Source organism: Choloepus didactylus, chromosome 27, assembly GCF_015220235.1.
Source record: "Choloepus didactylus isolate mChoDid1 chromosome 27, mChoDid1.pri, whole genome shotgun sequence".
In the NCBI taxonomy this organism is placed as follows: Eukaryota; Metazoa; Chordata; class Mammalia; order Pilosa; family Megalonychidae; genus Choloepus; species Choloepus didactylus.
The window spans coordinates 12,165,205-12,189,726 of NC_051333.1; the positions used below are offsets into that span (position 1 = coordinate 12,165,205).

The 24,522-nt window shown below is 40.6% G+C and overlaps 1 protein-coding gene across 1 annotated transcript in view; it reads right to left on the bottom strand.

Annotated features, from left to right (window-relative positions):
* Nucleotides 1-24,522, bottom strand: part of LOC119521156 — a 107,566-nt gene that overhangs the window by 68,625 nt on the left and 14,419 nt on the right. The window contains 4 exon segments of the mRNA XM_037819216.1: nucleotides 7,462-10,060; nucleotides 12,384-12,476; nucleotides 13,366-13,492; nucleotides 17,508-17,568. Of these exon segments, the coding sequence (XP_037675144.1) occupies nucleotides 7,462-10,060; nucleotides 12,384-12,476; nucleotides 13,366-13,492; nucleotides 17,508-17,522 (2,834 nt within the window). The 5' untranslated portion in view covers nucleotides 17,523-17,568.

Genomic DNA, 24,522 nt, shown 5'->3' on the forward strand with positions numbered 1-24,522 from the left:
CTGCTATGAACATCAGTGCACAAACATCTGTTCATGTCAATGCTTTCAGATATTCTGGGTATATAATGAGAAGTGGAATTGCCAGATCATAGGTTAATATAATTAGCTTTCTGAGGAACTGCCAAACTGTGCTCCACAGCTGCAGTACCATTATACATTCTCACCAGCAGTGGATAAGAGTTCCAATTTCTTCACATCCTCTCCAGCATTTGTACTTTCCTGTTTTAGAGAAGTCATTCTTATTGGTGTGAGATGGTATCTCGTAGTTTTGATTTGCATTTCCCTTATAGCTAATGAACATGTTTTCATGTGTATTTTAGCCATTAGTAGTCCCTCTTCAGAAAAATATCTTCATATCTTGCCCATTTTATAATTTGGGCTGTTTGTAGTACTGTCATTTAGTTGTCATATTTCTCTATATATGCTTTATATCAGTCTCTTATCAGATATATGGTTTCCAAATATTTTCTCCCATTGAGTTGGCTGCCTCTTCACCTTTTGGAAAAACTCCTTTGAGGTACAGCTTTTGATTTGGAGGGGTTCCCATTGATCTACTTTTTCTTCCTTTGCTTGTGCTTTGAGTGTAATGCTTAAGAAGCTACTTTCTATTATGAGGTCTCGAACATGTTACCCTATATTATCTTCTAGGAATTTCACAGTACACTCTCTTATACTGAGATCTTTGATACACTTTAAGTTGTCTGTATAGGGTGTGAGGTAGAGGTCCTCTTTCATTCTTTTGGTTATGGATATCCAGTTCTCCCAGCCCCATTTGATGAAAAGACTGTTCTGTACCAGTTAGTGGATTTGGGGGCCTTCTCCAAAATCTGTTGACCATAGAACTGAGAGTCTATTTCGGAACTCTGCATTCAATTCCACTGATCAATGTGTCTATCTTTGTGCCAATACCATGCTGTTTTGCCTACTGTGGCTTTATGGTAGGTTTAAAGTCAGAAAGTGTAAGTCCTCCAACTTTGTTCTTATTAGAATGTTTTTCTCAATTTGAGGCTCCTTTCCCTTCCAAATAAGTTTGGTATCTACCTTTCCCAAGTCTGCAAAGGTTAGAATTTTGACTGGAATTGCATTGAATCCGTAGATAAGTTTGTATAGAATTGATATCTTAATGACATTTAGCCTTCCTATCCACGAACTCAGAATATCTTTCCACCTAATTAGGACCTCTGATTTCTTTTAAAGTTTTGCAATTTTCTGGGTAGAGATCTTTTCATTCTTGGTTAAGTTTATTCCTAGACACTTAAATTTTTTCTGTTGCAATCTTGAATGGAATTTCATTCTTGATTGCCTCTTCAGTTAGGTCATTAATAGTGTAAAGGAACATTACTGTGTTTGGGCATTTATCATGTATGCTGCCACTTTGCTGAATTTGTTTATTAACTCAAGTACCTCTGCAGTTGATTTCTCAGGGTTTTCCAAACATAAGATTATATCATCTGCAAATAATGAAAATTTTACTTCTTCCTGTCCAATATGGATGCCTTATCATTCCTGATCTTAGGCGGAAGACTTTCAGTCTCTCACCATTGAGTACTATGCTTGCTGTGGGTTTTTCATATATGCCCTTCATCATTGTTCCAGTTTACTAATGATGCAGATACGCAAGATACCAGAAATGGATCGGCTTTTATAAAGGAGATTTATTAAGTTACAAATCTACAGTTCTAAGTCCATAAGTGTCCAAACTAAGGAATAAACAAGATGATACCTTCACTGAAGGATAACCGATGGCATCCAGAAAAACTGTTATCTGGGAAGGCATGTGGCTGGCATCTGATCCCAGGTTCTCTTCCAGCTCCTCTATCAGCCCCTGTGCATGCCTGGTTCTTTCTCCCAGGACATCTCTCTCAGGGCCTGGGGGTCCTCTCTTAGCATATCCCGCAGCAAACTCTGGGCTTCATCTCTTAGCCAAACATCCTTCTGTCTGCTTCTCCAAGCATGTCCAAGCATCACCATCAGCATGAATCTCTCCAAAAGTCTCTCTCAGTGTCTCTCTGCTCCTTCTGTGTGCTTTTACAGGACTCCATGGATTTTAGACCCACCCTGAATGGGTGGGGTCCATATCCCCATGGAAATAATTTAATCAAACAGTCCCACACAGTTGATTGAGTCAAATTTCCAAAGAAACAATCAAAAGATTAATGTCGAGACTGTGGAAATGGCAGCGGGGAGTAGCCAAGCCCGAGAGCCTACCTCAAAAATATCTCCCCTGTGGACGCTTATCAGAACTTCTGCCTCACTTTCAGTGGTCAAGAGACTCATGTGACCCTTCAAGGCAATGACCAGAACAATATACTTCCTCTCATTGTGTGAAGTCTTGAGACACCCAAAACGTAACCTTCAGTATCTCAGGTTGGAATCTTGTTCAGCTGCCGCTCAGCAATGGGCTGATCTCTCCTTGACCCTGAAAATCAACCAGTCCCTGACATGCCTGAAACTCATATCCAATGTGCTCCTGTATGAGAGTTTGAAGTTGTGTACAACTTTGACCACCCAGAATGCTCCCTGCAGAGGTTGTCATTAGAAGACTGTCATCTCACAGAATCCTGCTGCAAGGACCTTGCTTCTGCTCTTGATTGTCAACCAAGGCTGACACACCTGTGCTTGACCAAGAATGACCTCAGGGATGGAGAGTGAAACTTCTCTGTGAGGGCTTGAGTTACCCTGAATGCAAGCTATAGACCCTGGTGCTCTGGTGCTACAGCATAACAGAAGCTGGTTGCAGTCATCTCTCAAAGCTTCTCCAAGTCAAGTCTAACTCATTTGTACCTGCAGCTGAATTACATAGGAATTATTGGACTGAAGCCTCTATGTAAGGCTGTAAAGGAGCCACTGTGTAACCTGAAATGTCTATGGCTGTGGATGTTCCTTCAGTTCCTTTCAGTTGCATTGGCTCTCAGCACCAATAAGACCCTAATCAATCATGACCTGGGCCAAAACAACTTGGATGCTCTGTAAAGCCTTGAGACGACAAACTTGTCCCCTTCAGACCATCAGGTTTATCTAAAACCACAAGCTGCTTAAAGAGATCACAGAAAGCAATCCACAACTGACCAATAAAAGTGGAAATCCAATTTCTAGAAAACACAGAACATCTTCTCAGGACTTCCTTTTTTTTGAATCTCCCTAGAGTCATTCTCCCACAGAGTTATGGGTCTTCAAGGAGATGGTGAATTTCATGAGTCCCTTCAGTCATAAGACAGTTGCTCAGCTATGTTATCTTAGTATTGGTTCTTTCTCTGGCTAATATTAAGACACAAGTGACTCAACCTGGCGTATATATATATTTGTATAAAGGTAAAAGCAATCACGAATGAAACTCTTATCAATGGGTTGTAACAACTTAGAAAAGAAACCTTATTTTTATTGCATTGATTTATCTTTGTTCTTCCCATCTCTGGCCAGTTTTGTATTTTTTGACCTACCTTAAAAGTATAGGTCATCAGAGTTTATCTTCTCCTGCCCAAAACTGTAATATTTTGGACTCCTTGGTGCTTCAAGGAAGCAGACATCTGTAAGTCAGTGTTCAGATTAAGTTTTAATGCATTTTGGGATTTATTCACATACCATAAAATCCAAGGTGTGCAATCAGTTGTTCACAGTATCATCATATAGTTGTTCATTGTCAGCATAATCAATTTTTGAACATTTTCATTACTCCAAAAAATAAAATAAAAATAACAGTAAAAATAAAGAACACCCCACCCTCAAAAGATTGTCTGCCCTCACAAGACTGCATTTAAGAACATGGCTTCTAGGGGGACATAATATATTCAAACAGGTACAATCTTATTGAGGAAGTTTCCTTGAATTCCTACCTTTTGAAATGTTTTTATCAAAAGAGAATGAGTTTTGTCAAATGCCTTTTCAGCACTTATGAAGGTGAACAACCCTTGAATGCCAGCAATGAACCCCACTTGGTCCCAGTATATAAATCTTTTAACGTGCCTTTGGATTTGAATTGCACATATTTTCTTGAGAATGTTGGCATCCATATTCATTAGGGATATTTGCCTGTAGTTTTTCTTTATTGCAGTAACTTTATCTGGTTTTGGTATTAGAGTGATATTAACTTCATAAAATGAGTTAGGTAGTGTTCCTTTTTCTTCAGGTTTTTGGAAGAGTTCGAGCGGGACTGGTGTCAGTTCTTTTTGGAAAGTTTGGTAAAATTACCCTGTGAAGTCAACTGGTTCTGGGCTTTTATTTGTAGGAACATTTTTGATGACTGATTGGATCTCTAATTGCGGTTGGTTTGTTGAGGTATTCTAATTCTTCTTAGGTAAGCATAGATTGTTTATGTTTCCAGAAACTGTCCATTTCTCCTAGGTTGTTTAGTTTGTTGGCTTACACTTGATCATAGTGTCTTCTTATGATTCATAGTAATGACCCCCTTTCATATCCGATTTTTGGATCTCTTCTTGTTTTCACTTTGTCAGTCTTCCTGATCTTCTCAAAGAACCAACTTTTGGTTTTATTATCTCTATTTCTTTTTTTTTTTTTGGTTCTCCAAGTCATTTATTTCTGCTTTAATCTTTGCTGTTTTTTTCCTTCTAATTTTAGGGTTAGTTTCCTTATCATTTTTTAGCTTCTTCAGTTCTTGAGTCAGGTCTTTGCTTTAGCTATTTCATCCTTTTTAATGTATGCATATAGAGCTATAAATTTCTCTCAGCACTGCCTTCGCTGCATCACATAGGTTTTAATATGCTGTGTTCTGGTTTTCATTCACCTCTAGATATTTATCAATTCCTCTTACAACTTTTCAGGAGTGTGCTGTTTTACCTTCATTTGTGAAAGTTTTGGCTCATTGGTGGTTACTGATTTCTAGTTGCATTCCATCATGGTCAGAGAATCTGCTTTGAATATTTTCAATCTTGTAAATTTATTGAGGATTTTGTGCCCCAGCATATGATCCATCCTGGAGAACATTCCATCAGCACTAGAGAAGAATGGCTATTGCAGTAATTTGGGATGTAACAGTCTACATATTTCTGGTAAACATAATTCATTTATCACATTGTTTAGGTTCTCAATTTCCTTACCGTTCTTCTGCCTAGTTCTATCTATAGAATAGAGTAGTTCATTGAAGTCTCCCATTATTATTGTTCCCTTCAGTTTTGCCAGTGTTTCTCTCCTGTACTTTGGAGCTACCTGATTGGGTGCATAAACCTTTATGATTGTTATTTCTTCTTGATGAATTGTTCCTTTTATTAGTATATAGTGTCCATCTTTGTCTGTAATGAAATCTTAGCATTCCAAGTCTATGTCTGATATTAGTATAGCTACCCCTGCATTCATTTGGCTGCAGCTTGTGTGGATTTTCACTTCAATCTCCTTGTGTCACTGGGTCTAAGATGAATATCTTGGAAACAGCGTATCAATGGATCATACATTTTAATCCATTCTCCAAATCTGTGTCTTTTAATTGAGTAGTTTAATATACTCACATTCAAAGTTTTAACTCTAAAGATTGTTCTTGAATCAACCATCTTATCAGTTGGTTTTTATTTATTTTTTGCCCTTTATTTTTTTCCCTTTAAGTTCACCTTACTAGTATTCTTCAGCTCTGTGCCCTTCTCCAGACTTCTCCCCTTTCTTTTTATCTCTTCCAGTAGATCTCCCTTTAGTATTTCTTGCAGGGCAGGCCTCTTGCTAACAAATATTCTCAGCATTTGTCAGTGATAATTTTAAACTCACCCTCACTTTTGAAAACCTTTACTGGTTTTTGTCTTTCAGAAACTTAAATGTTATACCACCACCTTCTCACCAACATGGTGCCCACTGAGTAACGAGTACTTACATGGTTCCCCTCATATGTGGTGAATCACTTTCCTGTTGCTGCCTTCAGGACTTTCTCCTCTTCGGCATTTAAAAATCTGATTAATATGTCTCAGAGTGGGTTTCTTTGGACTTATTCTATTTGGAGATCGACTGGCTTCTTTGATTTGCATATTTTTGTCCTTTATAAGGGTTGGGAAGTTTTCCAATCTCAAATATTCTATTCCTTTACTCTTCTCTTGTCCTTTTGGGACACCAATGATTCTTATACTTGTGCACTTTATGTTGTCCATAATTTCCCAGAGTCAAAAGTTCAAATTTTTAGATTTTTCTCCATTTCTTCTAATGTGTATTTGCATTCAATTGTTGCCTTCTAGTTCACTTATCTTTCTTCTGCCACTTCAAATCTGCTGTTGTGTCTCAGGTATGTTTTAAATTTGATCTCCATTATCTTTTATTCCCATAAGACCTGCTATTTTTCTATTTACTCTTTCAAATTCTTCTTTATGCTTTTCTCGATTTTTCCATGTCCTTTATGTGTTTAGCCAACCCACTGAAGTTGTTTTGGAGATCTGAATGTACTTCTTTGATTTTGTTCCAAGTTCTGTGTCTCTTCCAGGTTTATAATCTGTTCCTTTGGCTTGTCCATATCTTCTTGGGTCTTTATGTGCTTTGTGATTTTCTGTGGACTTTGGGTCATTTGCTTATCTTGAAAAGGTTGTTTTCGGAAATGCAGGATTATTTGGACATGTGTATAGAATTTGGGAGAACCACAGATTGCTGAAGTGCACTTCTCCTCCCTTCCCAAAAGATGGAGCCCTTCAGCCACTTATTATCCTCAAGACAGCTTTTCCCTGTGTGGGTGCACACTGATCAGTTCCAAACCAGGTGGAAATCCAATGAGTGCACTGGTTTTCTGTGTCCACTGGGGACTGCAAGCCCTGGGGGTGGGAGTGGGCTGTTTAGTTCAGCATGGAGTCCACTGCAAGGCACAGTGTGTCTGGTGAGTCCCAGTCCTCTGAGTGAACCATTCTCAGGCTATGGGACTGTGCATTACACCCTCCCCACGCTCAGCCAGCTCAATTGTGTTCTGGTTCTGGACCATAACGCGTCCATGAACTTCTTGGCTGGTGGAGGGGCAACTGGTTCTTCCAGGTGGCACCCTCACTTAACTCCGCCTCTTGCCGTGCACACTGTGGCACTTCATGGAGGAAAAGTAAATGCATCGAGTATTATGTGTGCATTCAAAACAGGTCAGTTGCTTCCCAAGTTCCCTCACGGGAGCTCAGAGCAGTGAGGCTGAGGATTATCTCCCAAGCTACTTGCTGACATGGGTGTAAAGGAGTGGAGAGCTCCTCCCTTGTCTGCTTGGCGGCAGCCTCACAGCTGCCATCCCCAGTGATCCCAGTTGAATAAATTCGTATCATTTCAGACGTAATTCTAGATTTTTTCATCCAAATGCCCACTATACTGTAGATTCCTACTCTTGTTGCTCGTACCCTGGAACCGCTGTCAGGTGCATTTGCTGCCTTTTCTCTAGTTATTCCAAGGGGTAGAAGTTTGCTCTGCTTCTCTGATACTGCCATCTACCCAGAACACATGTGTACTTTCTTTTTTTCACCTTTATGGACTATGTGAGGAATGTGAACAAATAAATGCTAATGCCATTACCACACAGAAAACACTTTCATGGTTCCTTTCCCGTATGTACTCTCTGATGGCCTTGAAGATGTGAGGATGCTACAATAGGGTTTCTATCTTGTGTGGATCCTCTGATGAATAAGAAGATGTGGACTTCTGGTGAAGCCTTTAGCACATCCACTACATTTATAGTGTTTCTCTACTGTATGGACTCTCTCTTGTGCTTGAAGACATGAACTCCAGGTAAAGGCTTTACCACATATCTCACATTTGTATGGTTTCTCTCCTGTGTGGACTCTCTGATGAACCTGAAGATGTGTACTCCAGCTAAAGGCCTTACCACATGTCTCACATTTGTATGGCTTTTCTCCTGTGTGAACTCTCTGATGACCCTGAAGATGTGCAATCTGTTTGAAGGCTTTACCACAAGTCTCACATTTGTATGGTTTCTCTCCTGTGTGGACTCTGTGATGGGCCTGAAGTTCTGAACTCCTACTGAAGGCCTTGTTACACGTCTCACATTTGTATGGCTTCTCGCCTGTGTGAACTCTCTGATGAACATGAAGATTTGAAATCCAATTGAAGTTCTTACTACATATCTCACATTTGTATGGTTTGTCCCCTATGTGGACTCTCTGATGGGCTTTAAGATAATAACTGCAGCTGAAGGCCTTACCACATGTCTCACATTTGTATGGCTTCTCTCTTGTGTGCACTCTCTGATGACCCTGAAGATGTGCAATCTGATTGAAGTTCTTACCACATGTCACACATTTATATGGTTTCTCTCCTGTGTGGACTCTGTGATGGGCCTGCAGTTCTGAATTCCTGCTGAAGGCCTTACCACACATGTCACATTTGTATGGCTTCTTGCCTGTGTGAACTCTCTGATGAGAATGAAGATTTGAAATCTGACTAAAGTCCTTACCACATGTCACACATTTATACGGTTTCTCTTCGGTATGGACTCTCTGGTGGGCTTGAAGATATGAACTCCAACTGAAGGCCTTACCACAGGTTTCACATTTGTATGGCTTCTCTCTTGTATGAACTCTCTGATGACGCTGAAGATGTGAAATCTGACTGAAGTCCTTACCACATGATGCACATTTGTATGGCTTCTCTCCTGTGTGAACTCTCTGATGAGCATTAAGATTGGAAATCTGACTGAAGTCCTTACCACATGTCACACATTTGTATGGTTTCTCTTCCGTGTGGACTCTCTGATGGACTTGAAGACGTGAACTCCAGCTGAAGCCCTTACCACACGTCTCACATTCATATGGCTTCCGTCCTGTGTGAATTCTCTGATGAACTGGAAGATGTGACATCTGTATGAAGTTCTGAACAGATGTCTTACATTTGTATGGTTTCTCTCCTGTGTGGACTCTCTGTTGGCCTTGAAAATTGGAATCATGGCAGAAGTTCTTATCACACACATCACATTTGTATGGTTTCTCTGTACCATCTATTCTCTGATGGGGCTGAACATGTGAGGGCCTCCTGAAGACCTTTCCACACACCTCACATTGATATGGTTTCTCTTCAGTGTGGCGTCTTTGATGAAGATCAGAATTCTGATTAAATATCCTATCACATGCTTCCCAATTGCATGTTTGGTCTCCACTGTGGACTCTCTGATGAGTAAGAAGTTGTGATGTCTGTTTGAAACCTTTGTTACATAGATCATATTTATAGGATTTCTCTCCAGTGTTGTCCACACAGGGAATGATAAGATCTAAGCCAAGACTGAAGTCATTCCCACACATGTCACACTTACATGGCTTCTCTCCTGTGTGAATAAGTTCATATGCAGGACAAGAGGAATTCTCATTGAAGCTCTTAGCACCTACCTGACATTTGCAGGTTTTCTCTCCTGTGTTGTTTTTCTGATTAGTGTGAAGATGTGAACTCTGACTGAGGCCCTCACCACATCCTTTATTCTTAAAGTATTCCTCTCCTGAATGAACACTTTTATGAATGGGAAGAACTGGGCTATAATTGATGCCCTTTCCACAGTCGATACATACATGAAGCTTCTCTCCTAAGTGCAATTGCTGACAAAGTTCAAAATTAGAGTCAATACTGATGACTATTCCACTCCCATCAGAGGTTTGCTCTCCTGAGTGGATTATATTATGCTGGGATGATTTCAAGTCTTTTCCAAAATTATTATGGTTAAATGCTTTCTCTCTTCTGTGTACTCCATGACCATCACGGTGATGAGAGTCTGTTCTCGTAACACACTGATCGCATTTACACCATTTAGTTCTTATATCCATTTGATAGTTCTGTGACTGTCTCAGATATATTTTCCTCCAAAAATCCCAGGTGGTCCTATCTGGAAACTCCTTATTTTGATTCCTACTGAAACTCTCCCCTTGAAGCTTCATTCCTTTGTTCTCATCTTCAGAAATGTCAATAGATACTCCTGCCCAAATATGACAGGAGGAATCACCTTCTTTTAGCATCTCAGAGCTCTTGCCTTGAAGATTTATTATCGCATCTTGATTTCTGGCTAATTTACTTGTACATTTTTCCCACATCTGCCAGCATGTAACATCTTCATGTAATAGAGAGCTTAATGCCACTTCTTGAAGAGTCTCTATCTCATTTTGATTCCTGTGTCCTAGAAGGAAAAGAGAATTAAGAGAAGATAATGAGGACAAGTGATTTCTCAGAGAAAAAAAGATTTCACATATAGACTACATTTGGAGACCACAGTCAATCAACAGAAAGTCCAACTTGACTTTATCACTGGTTTTCCATGTCTGTGGAAACAAAGTAGTAGTCACTAGGCTTCTATCCACTAAGTGTTTAATGGGACTCATTTACAACTTACACCAAGTCTTAAGCACATACATCTGTATGTGGCAAGCAAGTGCAAAATATCTAGAAAAGGCTCAATTGATCCTATAGTGTATACAGATGGACATATCATAGGATGCCCAGAATGCCCAAGATGAAGAGGAGGGGATGTACTCAGAAAAAGTGAGAATATATTTGCAAAGGAAAAATCTCTCCTCTACCCATAATGAACCCAGAAGATGGCACCATTATTTAATTTAGTCATTAAACCAACATGTCAAATGAAGTATAGTTTTAGAGAATTTCCCCTTGGTTTCAATGAACTCCTGGTATACAATATCCAACTGAAGAACATTATAATCTGAAAAAAAATGACAAAATTCATTCCCATAGCTGACACTTGCTATGGGAATTAAGCTTTCATAATTTTTACTACTTAATTTTAATGAATTTTTGGATAAACCTAAATTGCTAATATTGCCTTCTAGATTTTATAGCTATGTAATGGTACATACCAAAAGATGCTGTGGAGCCACCATATGGCTCCCAATGACTCCTCCAGGTATTCATACCCTTTTAAATTGCCCTCCCACAGTGTATCAGAATTGGTCTGTGAAATCAAGAGAATATGGCAGAAATGATGTAATGTCACTTCCAAGGCTATGTCTTAAAAGACATGGGGCTTCTGTCTTTTGCTCTTTTTGGCATAATTGCTCTGGGAGAACCCAGCTGCCATGCACTGAGGAGACTTAGGCAGCAATACTGAGAGGCTCACTTAGCAAGGATAGACCTTCTGCCAAGAATTAGGGAGGAAATGAGGTCTCTGGCCACAAACCATGTGAACAAGCCCATCTTTGAAGCACACCTGCCACCCTAGTCAGGCTTTCAAGTGACTGAAGCTCAAGTCAACATCTTGGCCACAACCTCATGAGATGCTGAAGCAGACTAAAGTGCTCCTGAATTTCTGGCCCTCAGAAAAGGCATAAGATAATATTTGTTGTTGTTAAGTTGCTAAGTTGGGGAAGTAATTTGTTATATAGCAACAGGTAAATGATACAGACTCTTGATTTGGGGTGCCCTCATAGCAAAAGACTAAAAAATTGTGGGAGCAGCATTGGTACCAGGCAGAAATCTGAGGCTGGAAAGCCTTTTAGGAGAGTATTAGTGAACTGCCTTAAGACTTTTCATAAAAGTCTGGACTTTGAGGAGGCCATGGAGAGGGTTTAAAGGGAAATTAAATGTTACCTGAAACTGGAAGAAGCATGGGTCCTTGCTATGTAGTGGCAGAAAATTTAGCAGCGCTGTCGTCTGCCATTATGTGGAGAGAAAAAAATGTACTTAATAAACTAGGTGCTCTGGCCAGTATTGAAAGTGCTGCCTAGTTTTTTCTTCCTGCTTATAATAAAATGTGCAAAGAGAAATATTAGATAAAGGAAGGAAAGTTGAACAAAGAAGACACAATAAATGTTGGTTTTTAATATCTTGAGCCTGATATAGTGATGGGAATGATGTTAAAATTAAGAAATAACTTCTGAGTAAAGATCAAATCCAGGGTATTCTCAGGAAACCATGGTCTAAAGATAAAGTGAAAGGTGTGACTGTAAAAGTTTTTCCTAACACTTCAGAGAAATCAAAGGCAGAACATCAGAGTACTGTTAGGTCAGATTTATGGTCCTCTAGAGTTTAACTGTTTGCCCCTCAGATCATTTTGATCAAACAGGGAAGCTCAAGGGCATTGTCCCTACGTCTTCTCAGCAGAAAATAGTCCCTTCTAGCTGGAAGGGCCTCAATGAGGAGCAAAGGATAGGAATAAATTCACAGCGTTGGTTGGTGGCCGGGTCATGTAAGGCCTTGGGGGCCAGGGTAAGGATTTTGGATTTTGCTGAGTGAAATGAGAAGCCATGGGACAGTTTTGAGCAAAGGAATGACATTACCTGACTTACATTTTAAAGGATACCTCTTGCTATCATGTAGAGAATGGACTGCAGGAAGGCAAAAGTGGAAGCAGGGAGGCAGTCAGAAAGCTGATCAAATCAAAGCAGAGTAATGAAAGACGGGGCTTAGGTCAGCTGGCAGCCAAAGAGGTGATGAGAAGCAGAGTTGCTGGGCTATTAATCGCAATGGTTTGGCTGCACGGTTCTCACCTGAATGTTCATCTTCAATTTCTGACTCCATCATCAAAAGTTTCTCTTCTCTCCCCAAATGTAATTTTATATCTGGTTGAAAGGCTTGAGGTCCTGGTCAAAGGAAAAGACATTAGTAAAAGGTGAATATATCAACGTGCAAATTTGCTAAATTTTCCCCAACAGTCTTTGAATAGGTAACTAAGATCTTGAAAGGAGATCATACTGGATGCGGGAGGGCCCTAAACCAATGTCCAGTGACTTTATAAGAGGCAGAGGTAGGAAAAAACAGGCATGGGGGGAAAAGGCCATGTGAAGACGGAGGCAGAGGCTGGAGTGACGCTGCCAGGAGCCCAGGAAGGCTAGGAGCCTCTGGAGGCTGGATGAGGCCAGGAGGGTTCTTCTCTAGAGCCTGGGAGGGAGGGCGGCCCTGAAGACACCTTGACTGTGGACTTCTGGCCTCTACCACTATGAAAGAATAAATTTTTTTGTTTTAATCCACATAGTTTGTAGTCATTTTTTTAGGGCAGCCCTAGTAACTAATACAAGCTCTAAGTAGTATTTTTCAAAATTCTGATTGCAATTTATAATAATAAATACCTTTTATGTTGTAAGCCAATGCAAAAATCCATAAACATAAATCACTGCATCAAGTGATCAAAACCATTACCTATTTTTATCACATCTCCTTTACTACTTTTACTCACAATTTTTGTTGCACTATGTGTAGTTCTTGAGAAGGAGATGTGATATTTCTACTCTCTTCTGTTTCATCAAAGGTGATAATGATGCAACTCATTAACTGATTTCATAACTCAACAATATGTCACAACTGCAATTTGAAAATAGAGATAAGGAATAGAAAAATTGTCCCACAGGAATTAGGAAACTCAGAACCCCAAGTTCAAGGAAGCATGTCAAGAGTCTCAGAGACTTAAACATCTGAGCACAGAAAGATACTCCAGGGGGCTGACAGGTAGCATCAGAGGGCTCCTCTCCTCACCCAGAGAGAGCAGGTTCCTGAAGGTCTCCAGCATCACATCTTGGTACAATTTCCTCTGGGCGGTGTCCAGCATTCCCAGTTCTTCCTTGGTGAAGACCACAGCTACATCCTTGAATGTCACTGCCTCCTACAATGTCAAACACACAACACATCAATCTTACAACCACTGTCCACTGGACAAAGGCCAGCACTGAGAAGACAGAAGATACATGGGAAGATGTTCAGGATCCTGGGGAACCTGAGTAAACTGTAAGTAATTTCCTCCTCTTCCCTATTCCACAAATGTCCTTCCACAATTACACCCAAAGTTTGTGCAATTAAACCTAATCCCTGTATATTTAATTTGTTGCCCCCATTGAGTATTCCGACAGTCAGTTCCCTGAAACAGTAACTCTTGAAATGAGTACACACATTTCACAGTTCCGATGATACCACCAAATTGCCTCAGTAATGTTGGATCAATTTAGTTTCAAGAAGTCTGAAAATATCCACCTTTCCTTTTGTTCTAGTTTGCTAATGCTGCCATTACGCAAAAGACCAGAAATGGATTGGCTTTTATAAAGGGGGTTTATTTGGTTACAAAGTCACAGTCTTAAGGCCATAAAGTGTCCAAGGTAAGTCATCGACAATCAAGCACCTTCACTGAATGGCCAATGGTATCCGGAAAACCTGTTGGCTGGGAAGGTACATGGCTGGCGTCTGCTCCAGAGTTCTGGTTTCAAGATGGCTTTCTCCCAGGACACTCCTCTCTAGGCTGCAGTTCCTCAAAAATATCACTCTTAGTTGCCCTTGGGACGTTTTCCTCCTTAGCTTCTCTGGAGCAAAAGTCTGGTTTCGATGGCCGTCTTCAAACAGTCTCTCATCTGCAGCTCCTCTCTCAACTCCTGTGCATTCTTCCAAGTGTCCCCCTTGGCTGTAGCAAGCTTGCTCCTTCTGTCTGAGCTTATATAGTGCTCCAGTAAACTAATAAAGGCCCATGCTGAATGGGCGGGGCCACACCTCTGTGGAAATTATCCAATGAAAGATCTCGCCCACAGTTGAGTGATCACATCTTCACAGAAATGTCCAATCAAGTCTCCAATCCAATCAACATTAATTCGTTTCCTGACCACACAAGACTACATCAAAGATAATGGTGTTTTGGGGGACAAAATACATTCAAACCAGCACATTCCACCTCCTGGATGCCAAAATGACATATTTCCACATACAAAATACATTCATCCCATCACAATATTACAAAGACTTAAATCATTTCAGTAACAATAGTTAAGTACAAGATCCCATTAAATCAGTTATAAGCATGGTTTGTCCTAAGGCAAAATTCCCCTCTGACTGTGGACCTGTGAAACTCAGAACAAGTTATCTGCTTCCAATATACAAAGGAGGAGCATTCATAGGATAAACATTCCCATTGCCCTAAGGAGAAACAGTAAGGAAAACATGGTTTAAGGGATCAAAACAGTTTCTAAAACCTGCAGGACAAACTCCATTAGATTTCAAAGTCTGAGAGTCATTTACAGAATGACGTTGATTCCTTGGGGCATGAGAGAGGGGCTTTCCCACACATTCCAAGGGCCTATATGGCAGCCCTTTTCTCTCCAAATGCTGGAGTGAGTGCTCCAACATATCCACACATTGAGGAGACCACCTTTTCGGCCCCACACTCCTCAAACATCGGGGCAGCACCTGGATTCTCTTCCATCTCCAGGGCACATGCTCAACCCCTTCAGAACAGTGGGGTGGCAGCCAGGGTCTCTCAAAACCCCTGGGAATGAGCTCCACCCTCCCTAAGGCCTGGGGTGAAAGCACTCTTCCTGAACATCGAGGTGGAAGGCCCACCCTCGAACTCCAGGGCAAACTCACCCTTTCCATGCGTGTGGGTCACTCCACTCTCCCAACCCGAGATCTCAACTCCAAACCTCAACCTCCATGGCTCTGTCTGAAGTTTTTCCTTCAATTTGTTCCTTGTCTGTTTCCTCCAGTCCAGAATGGCAGCAGCTCTGTCCTTAAAGATCTTGCAAAATTCTCTTGGCTTGGCATGAAGCACACAGGGGTCAAAGCCATCAGACAATAGGATTTTCCAGAAATCCTTTCTGGATAACTCCATCTCCAATCCTGGCTTGTACTGAAATGGTGGCTGGGTTCCATGTTTGGTTAAATCCTCATGTTGGGCTGTAGCTTCTGGGGTTCCACCCTCTAGAAGCCCAGAATTATCTAAACCATAAGTTTCTGGTTTCTTTGAACCCAAGAGTTCAGTTGTAAGTTTATCTCTCTTCCCTTGTATTTTACTATAAGCTGCAAGGAGAAGCCATGCTACATCCACAATTTTTAGTTTCGAAATCTGATCAGTCAAGTATCCCAGTTCGTCGCTCTCAAATTCTTCCTTCCATCCAACAAATTCTCTGCCAATTTAAAACAAGGATCACCTTTCTTCCAGTTCGCAACAACACATTCATAATCTCTGCTCAAGGCCTCATCAGAAGCATCTTTAGAGTCAACATTTCCACAGTCTCTTCAAAGAAATTTAGGCCTTTTCTATCAAGCTTCTCACAATTCTTCCAGAATCTTCCCCTTATTCATTTAAAAAGCAGTTCCAACATATTGCAAATTCAGCAGCACCCACTTCTCTGGTACCAAAATCTGTTCCAGTTTGCTAATGCTGCTGGGATGCAAAATACCAGAAATGGATTGGCTTTTATAAAAGGGGTTTATTTGGTTACATAGTTACAGTCTTAAGGCCAAAAAGCATCCAAGGTAACACATCAACAATCGGGTACCCTTACCGGAGAATGGCCAATGGCATCCGGAAAACCTCTGTTAGCTAGGAATGCACATGGCTGGCATCTGTTCCAAGTTCTGGTTTCAAAATGGCTTTCTCCCAGGATGTTCCTCTCTAGGCCACAGCTCCTCTTCAAAATGTTACTCTCAGTTGCTCTTGGGGCATCTGTCCTCTCTTAGCTTCTCTGGAGCAAGAGTCTGCTTTCACGCCATCTTCAAACTGTCTCTCACCTGCAGCTCCTCTCTCAACTCCTGTACTTTCTTCAAAGTGTCCCTCTTGGGATGGGACCAAACCTCCATGGAAATTATCCAGTCAGAGTTATCACCTACAGTTGGGTAGGTTGCATCTCCATGGAAACACTCAAAGAATTACAATCTAATCAACACTAATACGTCTGCCCACACAAGATTACATCACTCACTCATACACTAAGCCCAAATAATGTCACTTTGTTACCCTTTGACAAACCAAAATGCCTTCAGTCACCTTTCCTTGGGAGTTATACAAATCATCATCTGTGTTCTCAAGGCACATACTATCTACCTGTGACAATCATCTATGTGAGCAGAGTGCTGAAGTTAGATCACACTTTTTGAACCACAACACCTCAGATTAAGTTCCAAAGCTCTGCCTCTTACTAACCATGGTACCTTAGACAGAAACATTCTTTAAAATTTCAATTTGTACATCTGCATAATGGTACCCACCTCAGAAGATCCTTCTACATATTTAATTAATGAATACACAAAAGGTTCTTAGAAATCTGCTGTCCACTTTGTATAGACACTAGCTACAGGTATTTATGTATATTTAAATCACATAAAAATAAAATTTAAAATCATTTTCTCGGTTACACTAGCCACATCAATCAAAATAAAGCAGGAAAAGCTAAATTAATATAAAAATGTAAGCATACACTTAGCATTCCAGCCACTAAGTACACTCCTGGGCATTTATTCCAGAGAAATAAAAATATGTCCACAGAAAAACCTATAAATGAGTGTCCATAGCTGCTTGATTCTATATGGCCCAAAACTGGAACTTCCCCATATTCTTCAATGGGAGAACGGTTAAACAGACTGTGTTACACCATAGTAAGGAATAATTAATTTCAGTTTTTGATATCTATGAACTTTTACAATACTGGGTATGAAAAGATGATAAAAGAAAACAAACCAATACCAAAAAGAAAACAAAAACTACATGTAAAAACAAAAAATGGAACATATAAAAAGGCAAGTAACTAGCACGGAACAAATACCTGTTGTCCTCCTTTACCTTTCACAATTAAGAGAGAAAAATGACTAATTTTGAGAAAAGAGATGTCATGTTAAGAGATGAAAGTCAGAACTCAACTCACCTGAAACCTGGTCATTTTCTTTTGCTCCTCTGGAGGCAGTAAGAGTCCTGGGCAGGCAGAGCTGGGAATGGACAAAGGAGACATAAGATACAGAGCCTTGTTGGTATAAATTTTTTTAGAAAGGGACCCATCCTCAGGCCTCCTTCTCAGCCAGATGCCCTCAAGCAGTGGACAACCTGCCCAACTCTAAGCAGCAAGCCTAACACAAGAGCCTTTGCAGCTCCCAGGGCTATTGTTTTCATCCTGGGCATCGTGGGAAATGAAAGCTGGTGGAATGCACTGGCTACAGGAGTGGACTCTGGGGCCAGAGGGTCTAGAGTCAAACCCTGGCACTGCTACTAAGTGACCAGATTAAGTTAATAAACATTCCTGTGCCTCAAGTCTGTCACCTGCAAAATAAGAACTGTGTTTACTTCACAGGGCTATTGAGTGCATCAAACGTGGGAGTGGGCACAAAACTCTTATAAATGATTTCCCAGCAGTTGTGTCGTAAATCATAACATTGTCTTTGATGATGTCTTTTGTAATCGTTTTTAAAAATTGGGGTAAAATACAGATAGCACAGAATTAACCTTTTTAAAGTGAACAATTAAATGTCATTTAGTAAATTCACATGTTGTGCAACCACCCACTGTATATAGCCCACATTTTCAATATCCCAAAAGAAAGCCCTGCACCCATTAAGCAGTTGCACCCCCATTCCTCCCTCTCTCCAACCCCTGGCAGTCACCAATCTGCAGGCCGTCTCTATGGATTTACCTATTCTGGATATTCATATAAATGGAATCACACCCTTTGTGATTTTTGTGCATGGTTTCTTTCATGTAGCAATAATGCCTTCAAGATTCATCCAAGTTGTAGCCTCTATCAGCACTTCAATCCTTTTTATGGCTGAAAAACATGCAACTGTACGGAAAGCCCACAAGTCCTTTGTCTCATCACACACTGATGCTGTTTCACTTTTTGGCTACTGTGAACATGCTGTTATGAAGACTCGTGTATCTGTCTCACTACATGTTTTTAATTCTTTGGGAAATAACGTTTTTGTCATCATTTTTATACAAAGGATTGTTTCATGACATCCACATTTTAGAGACAGTCCAATGCTTTGTCTTGAAAAAATCTTTCCACCGGAAGTCATTAATTCTGATTGGCTCTATTTCTTAAAAATTTGTCATCCTGGAGTGATATTTAATTGACATCAGCATCTGGCTTCTTAAAAGGTACAGATACAGGTGAATTTTCATGTAGCCAGAAGCATCTCAGTGGTACCTCCCATCTCCCTCCATGTGCACCATGGAAAAGAAAAACTAATTTAAAATATGATTCCTGGGTGTCTTTGGGGATGAGTGACTTCAGCCAAGCCTTGGCAAAGCAAATCTACAGAGGCAGCAAGCAAATCAGCAGCTCTCCAGGGCTGGGGGAAGAGAGAAAGGGGGAGCAGGGAGGTGACAGCTAAGGACAGTGAGGTTTCTTTTTGGACTGATGAAAATCTTCTGGAATTAGATTGTGGTGATCGTTGCACAATCCTGTGAATACACTAAAAAGCCTTGAATAGTATACTTCAAAAGATGAATTTTATAATATGTGAATTGCATCTCAAATGAATGAGCAGGAAAAAAAAAAAGCCTGTCTCAGCTCCTGGCACATAATATAAGCTCTCAGTGAGTATATGATGATTTTGTTCTCATTTAGCAAATGCAGAAGCTCAGGATTAGTAAGAATAAGTTACCTGAGGTCACAGGGCTGGCAAGACACAAGACTGCGTTGAAATCCAGCTCTGACTCCAGAGCCTGGGATTCTTAATTGTCTCTATGCTGTTTCCTAATCACACATCCCAAGAGATGGGAGGCCATGTCCTTACAAATAGGGGAAAGGGGGTATGGAGACTACGTACACTCTGCTGAAAATGATCTGAGAGAGAATGGAGCCAGCTCAACAGGATTCAAACATTGACTCTTCTAACTTACCAGCTTTTGGGGCCTGTTTCCTAACCTACAAAATGGGGATAATAACGGTATCTAACGTAAAAGGGTTGTTAAGAGGTGTCAGTGAATAAATACCAGTAAGCATTCAATAAAGACAGCTATGCATGGTCATGGGTCCCCCTACTCCAAGCAGAGGTTCTCTAGAAGGGAAGAGCAGAGGGCAATGCATCTACTTCTTAAATCCTAGGAAAGTGATCAGTTCCTAACTTCAAATTCCCTCTGCTCTGGCTCTGTATGTCTGCACCCTCCTGTTTTGTCCAATAACAGGGTTTTTGCAAGGAGACCTGATATTTCACAGTATTTTGTAGGGAAAACCAAGTGGAGTCTGGGTGCCTGGCTCAGTTCTGCTCACCACCAACAAGGCCATTTTCTAGGCCTGAGTTTTCAGACTCTGCTGATTCCTGGGTTGTCAAGTCCTCTCATGCCCTTCCCCTTCCCCTGTCACTCCGCCTCTATGGAGGACTGGTTTCCCCTTTCTCCTCCCGGAGAATTTTCACTCATCTTCAAGTCCCTCCACTGAAAGTCTTCCATCACCACGGGAGGGATGTAATTACAGATTTAATCACCTCATTTAACTATGAGATGATTAACACTTACTTGTCCTTTTATTTCTGGCACCTAGAATAAGGGGAGTACTCAAAACATATGGCATCAAAAAAAGACTGAAGATACCCTCAGTCAGGTATGAAATGGACTAATTATCTTCCTTTGATCTGTAAAATTCTGAGACTGCTTATAATTGGAAGGAGGAAAGAAGGATTTTGTCATTCAATTTCTTCCCTTGCGTCTCTTATTTGCCTTGCTTGAGCAACATCAAGGCCATCCTTAGAAGAGGAAGGATTCAGAAAGGGTCAGTCATGGACTCTAGATAAGGGAAATCTTTTTTGTGATCTTCTCCAAGTTTTTTTTTCCCTGGATATCATTTATCATAATTTAAGTTCCCTTCTCCCATTCACCCCCTTTTTATATTTAGCATATATTTAAATAACTATAACTAACTAACATGTTATAGTTATTTATCTTGCTTGCTTATATTCATCTTCTTTTTTAGAATGTATACTAACTTGTTTTGTTCACTGTTCTTCCTCCAGTGTATACACGACTCCATGGGATGCAGCAAGCAGTCCATACAGGATTTTTTAAAAAAATGACTGAACCTGACAGTGGTTAAAATGGGAAATGTTCTGTTGTATATGCTACCACAATAAAATAAATTTTTTAATGAAGAGCTGAATGAATAGTTGATAGAAATACACCCTATATTACATTAGATGAGTCTCATTATTGCTCACCAAGATGTTTCATGTATTCATTCATTCAACAAATATTAATTGAATACCTACAAACTGCCAAGCACAATTCTATATATTAAAGATAGAACACTGAGCTAATGGTGGGATATAAGATTAATGTTCAAAAATCAGTAGTGTTTTGAGATCACTTGGGAGGGGCAAGATGGTAGCAAAGAGAGGTGTGGAATTTAGATGGTCCCCTGGAGCAACTACTAAACAACCAGGAACAACTACTAAACAATCTGGAATAACTGCTGGGAGAAAACCGTGACTGTCCACACACAATGTACACCTACCTGGATTGGGTGGAATGGCTGAGATCACAACACAAAATCCGTAAGTTAAAACTGTGGAACAGTGCCGGAAGCCCCTCCCGTCAAGGCAGGCTGAGCTGCAAAACCTCACTGTGGGAGAAAGCAGCATTCCCGGAGCAAGCAAATATAACTCAACCTAGCTCCAACTGGGGTTTTAATTAACAAATGTGGACTGCTGAATAAAGCTACAAACATAGACAACCCCCTAACAAGCAGCAAAGTACCCTGAAGTTGCTCCCAGTGTAGAGGAGGTGGGGCTGATGGAAAAAAAAATTAATTAAAAAAAAGAAGGAAAAATACAGAGGCTTTTAAAGACAACTGACCTTAGAGAGAAAGAAAATGCCTGTACCCCAGGAAAGGGAGCCCAGAAGACTGAGTGCTATCTTTGACCAATGGGCAAAACTGAGGGGCTGTGGAATGGCTCTGAAAGGAGGCTTTCTTTCCCTTTTTCTCTCTCTCAACCTGACTGGCTCAGTGGAGAGAGCCTCAGCCATTTTCAGTTTGCAGAGCTCTGACCCAGACAGGGGTGGAGTTGACAGAGTCAGAGAGACAAAGGAGTAATTCAAATGCAGAAGATAACTCCCTAACGGGTGCATCTTCCCTAAGAGGTAGGGCCTAGCTCAGACCCCAGGGCCTGGGAGAAAACAGTCAAAACAGAAACAACCTAAGCAGATAATTAAAGGGGCCACACTTCCTTATAGCGTCTGGAGCAACAGGGTGACAGGTGCACCTTCTGGGCAGGTTAGGAAAAGCACAGCAGTTAGAGGCCTCACAGGAAAGTCTGTCAATCTTCTCAGACACACCATCAGGGCAACTTGACACTGAATATAGCCCCATTCTGAGATCTGAACCTGTTCTGGTCTGGGAAAATCTGATTGTGGTAACTAAGGAAACCAAATGCCTAGACAACAGAAAACTACAGGTTACTCTAGGAAAGGTGAAGATATGGCCCAGTCAAGGGAACAAACTTACACCTCAACTGAGATACAGTTAAGGTACCGTTTCACTTTAATGAAACAATCAATTAAAGATTTTCAAAGAAATATGCTAAATCAATTCAAAAACCAAGTCAATAAGTTCAGGGAAGATATGGCAAAAGAGATGAAAGATAGAAAGAAAACACTGGGCATGCAAAAGGTAGAAATTGAAAGTTTGAAAAACACCAACACAAGAGATGTACAACAGCAAGTTTCAAGAGGCAGAAGAAAACACTCAGGAACTGGAGAACAAGACACCTGAAATCCTACACACAAAAGAACAGATAGGGAAAAGAATGGAAAAATATGAGCAACATCTCAGGGAGCTGAATGACAACATGAAGCACAGGAATGTACATGTCACGGGTGTCCCAGAAGGAGAAGAGAACGGAAAAGGCACAGAAGCAATAATAGAGGAAATAAACACTAAAAATTTCCCATCTCTTATGAAAGACATAAAATTACAGATCCAAGAAGCATAGCATGCCCCACGCAGAATAGATCTGAAGAGACCTATGCCAAGACACTTAATACTCAGATTATCAAATGTCAAAGACAGAGAGAATCCTGAAGGCAGCAAGAGAAAAGCGATCCATCATATACAGGGAAGCTTGATAGGACTATGTGCAGATTTCTCGGTGGAAACCATGGAGGCAAGAAGAAAGTGGTGTGGTATATTTAAGATGCTGAAAGACAAAACCACCAACTAAGAATCGTATATCCGGCAAAAACTGTCCTTCAAATATGAGGGAGAGTTTAAAATACTATCTGACAAAGAGACAATGAGAGTTTGTGAACAGGATACCTGCTCTATGGGAAATACTAGGGGGAGCACTGAAGACAGATGGGAAAGGACAGGAGTGAGAGGTTTGGAACAAAACTCTGGGTGATGGGAGCACAACAACGTAATACACTGAATAAAGATGACGGTGTGTATGGTTGAAAAAGGAAGATTAGGAGCATGTGGTACACCAGAAGGAAAGAGGAAAGATAAAGACTGGGACTGTATAACTCAGTAAAACCAAGAGTGCTCAACAACTGTGGTAAAATGTACAAATATGTTTTTACATGAGGGAGAACAAATGAATGTCAACCTTGCAAGGTGTTAAAAATGGGGTGTTATTAGGGAAAAAATACAATCAATGCAAACTGAAGGCTACAGTTAACAGGAGCATTGTATTATGCTTCCTTTAATGTAACAATGAGAATTTACCAAAGCTAAACACCTATAAGAGGGGGACATAAGGGAGAGGTATGGGACTCCTGGCATTGGTGATGTTGTCTGACTCTTTTCTTCAACTTTAGTTTAATTCTTTCATTTTGTTGCTTTTTAGCTGTCTTTTTTTTCTTTCTTTTTCTTTTTCTTTGGTCTTTCTACCTTCTTTGACTCTTCTTCTTTGTGGAAGAAATGGAGTTGGTGATGGTGGTGAATGCATATATACATGATTATACAGGGAACCAGTGATTGTTCATTTAGGATGGAATGTATGGTGGGTAAACAAAACAGTTTTTTTAAAAAAAACGAGTTGATGAAGAAACCATGAGGGCCCTATATTGAGAGAAAAAAGTCAGACAAAGGACAAATGTTGTGCAGTCTTACTGATATGAACTAATTATAATATGTAAACTCATAGACATGAAATATAAGCTACGAGGACACAGAATGAGGCTAAAGAATGGGGAGCAGTTGCTTATTGTGGAAAGAATGTTTAACTAGGTTGAACGTAGTTGAAAATTAATTGTGGTGAAGGATGCACAGCTGTATGATGGTACCGTGGGCAACTGATGGAGCACTTTGGCTGACTGCATGGTGTTCTAGTTTGCTAATGCTGCTTTTTCATAAAACACCAGAAATGGATCAGCTTTTATAAAGGGGGTTTATTTGGTTACAAAGTTAAAGTCTTAAGGCCATAAAGTGTCCAAGGTAAGGGAGTAGTACCTTTACTGAAAGATGGCCAATGGTGTCCGGAAAACCTTTGTTAGCTGAGAAGGCACGTGGCTGTCGCCTACTCTGGAGTTCTGGTTTCAAAAATGGCTTTCTCCCAGGATGTTCCTTTCCAGGCTTCAGCTTCTTTCCAAAATGTCACTCTCAGTTGCTCTTGGGGCATTTGTCCTCTCTTAGCTTCTCAAGAGCAAAAGTCTGCTTTCGACGGCCATCTTCAAACTGTCTCTCATCTGCAGCTCCTCTCTCAGCTCCTGTGCCTTCTTCAATGTGTCCCTCTTGGCTGTGGCAAATTTGCTTCTTCTGTCTGAGCTTATATAGTGCTACAGTAAACTAATCAAGGCCCATACTGAATGGGCAGGACCACATCTCCATGGAAATCACCCAATCAGAGTTATCACCTACAGTTGTGTGGGGCACATCTCCATGGAAACACTCAAAGAATTACAATCTAATCAACACTAATACATCTGCCCACACAAGACTGCATCAAAGATAATGG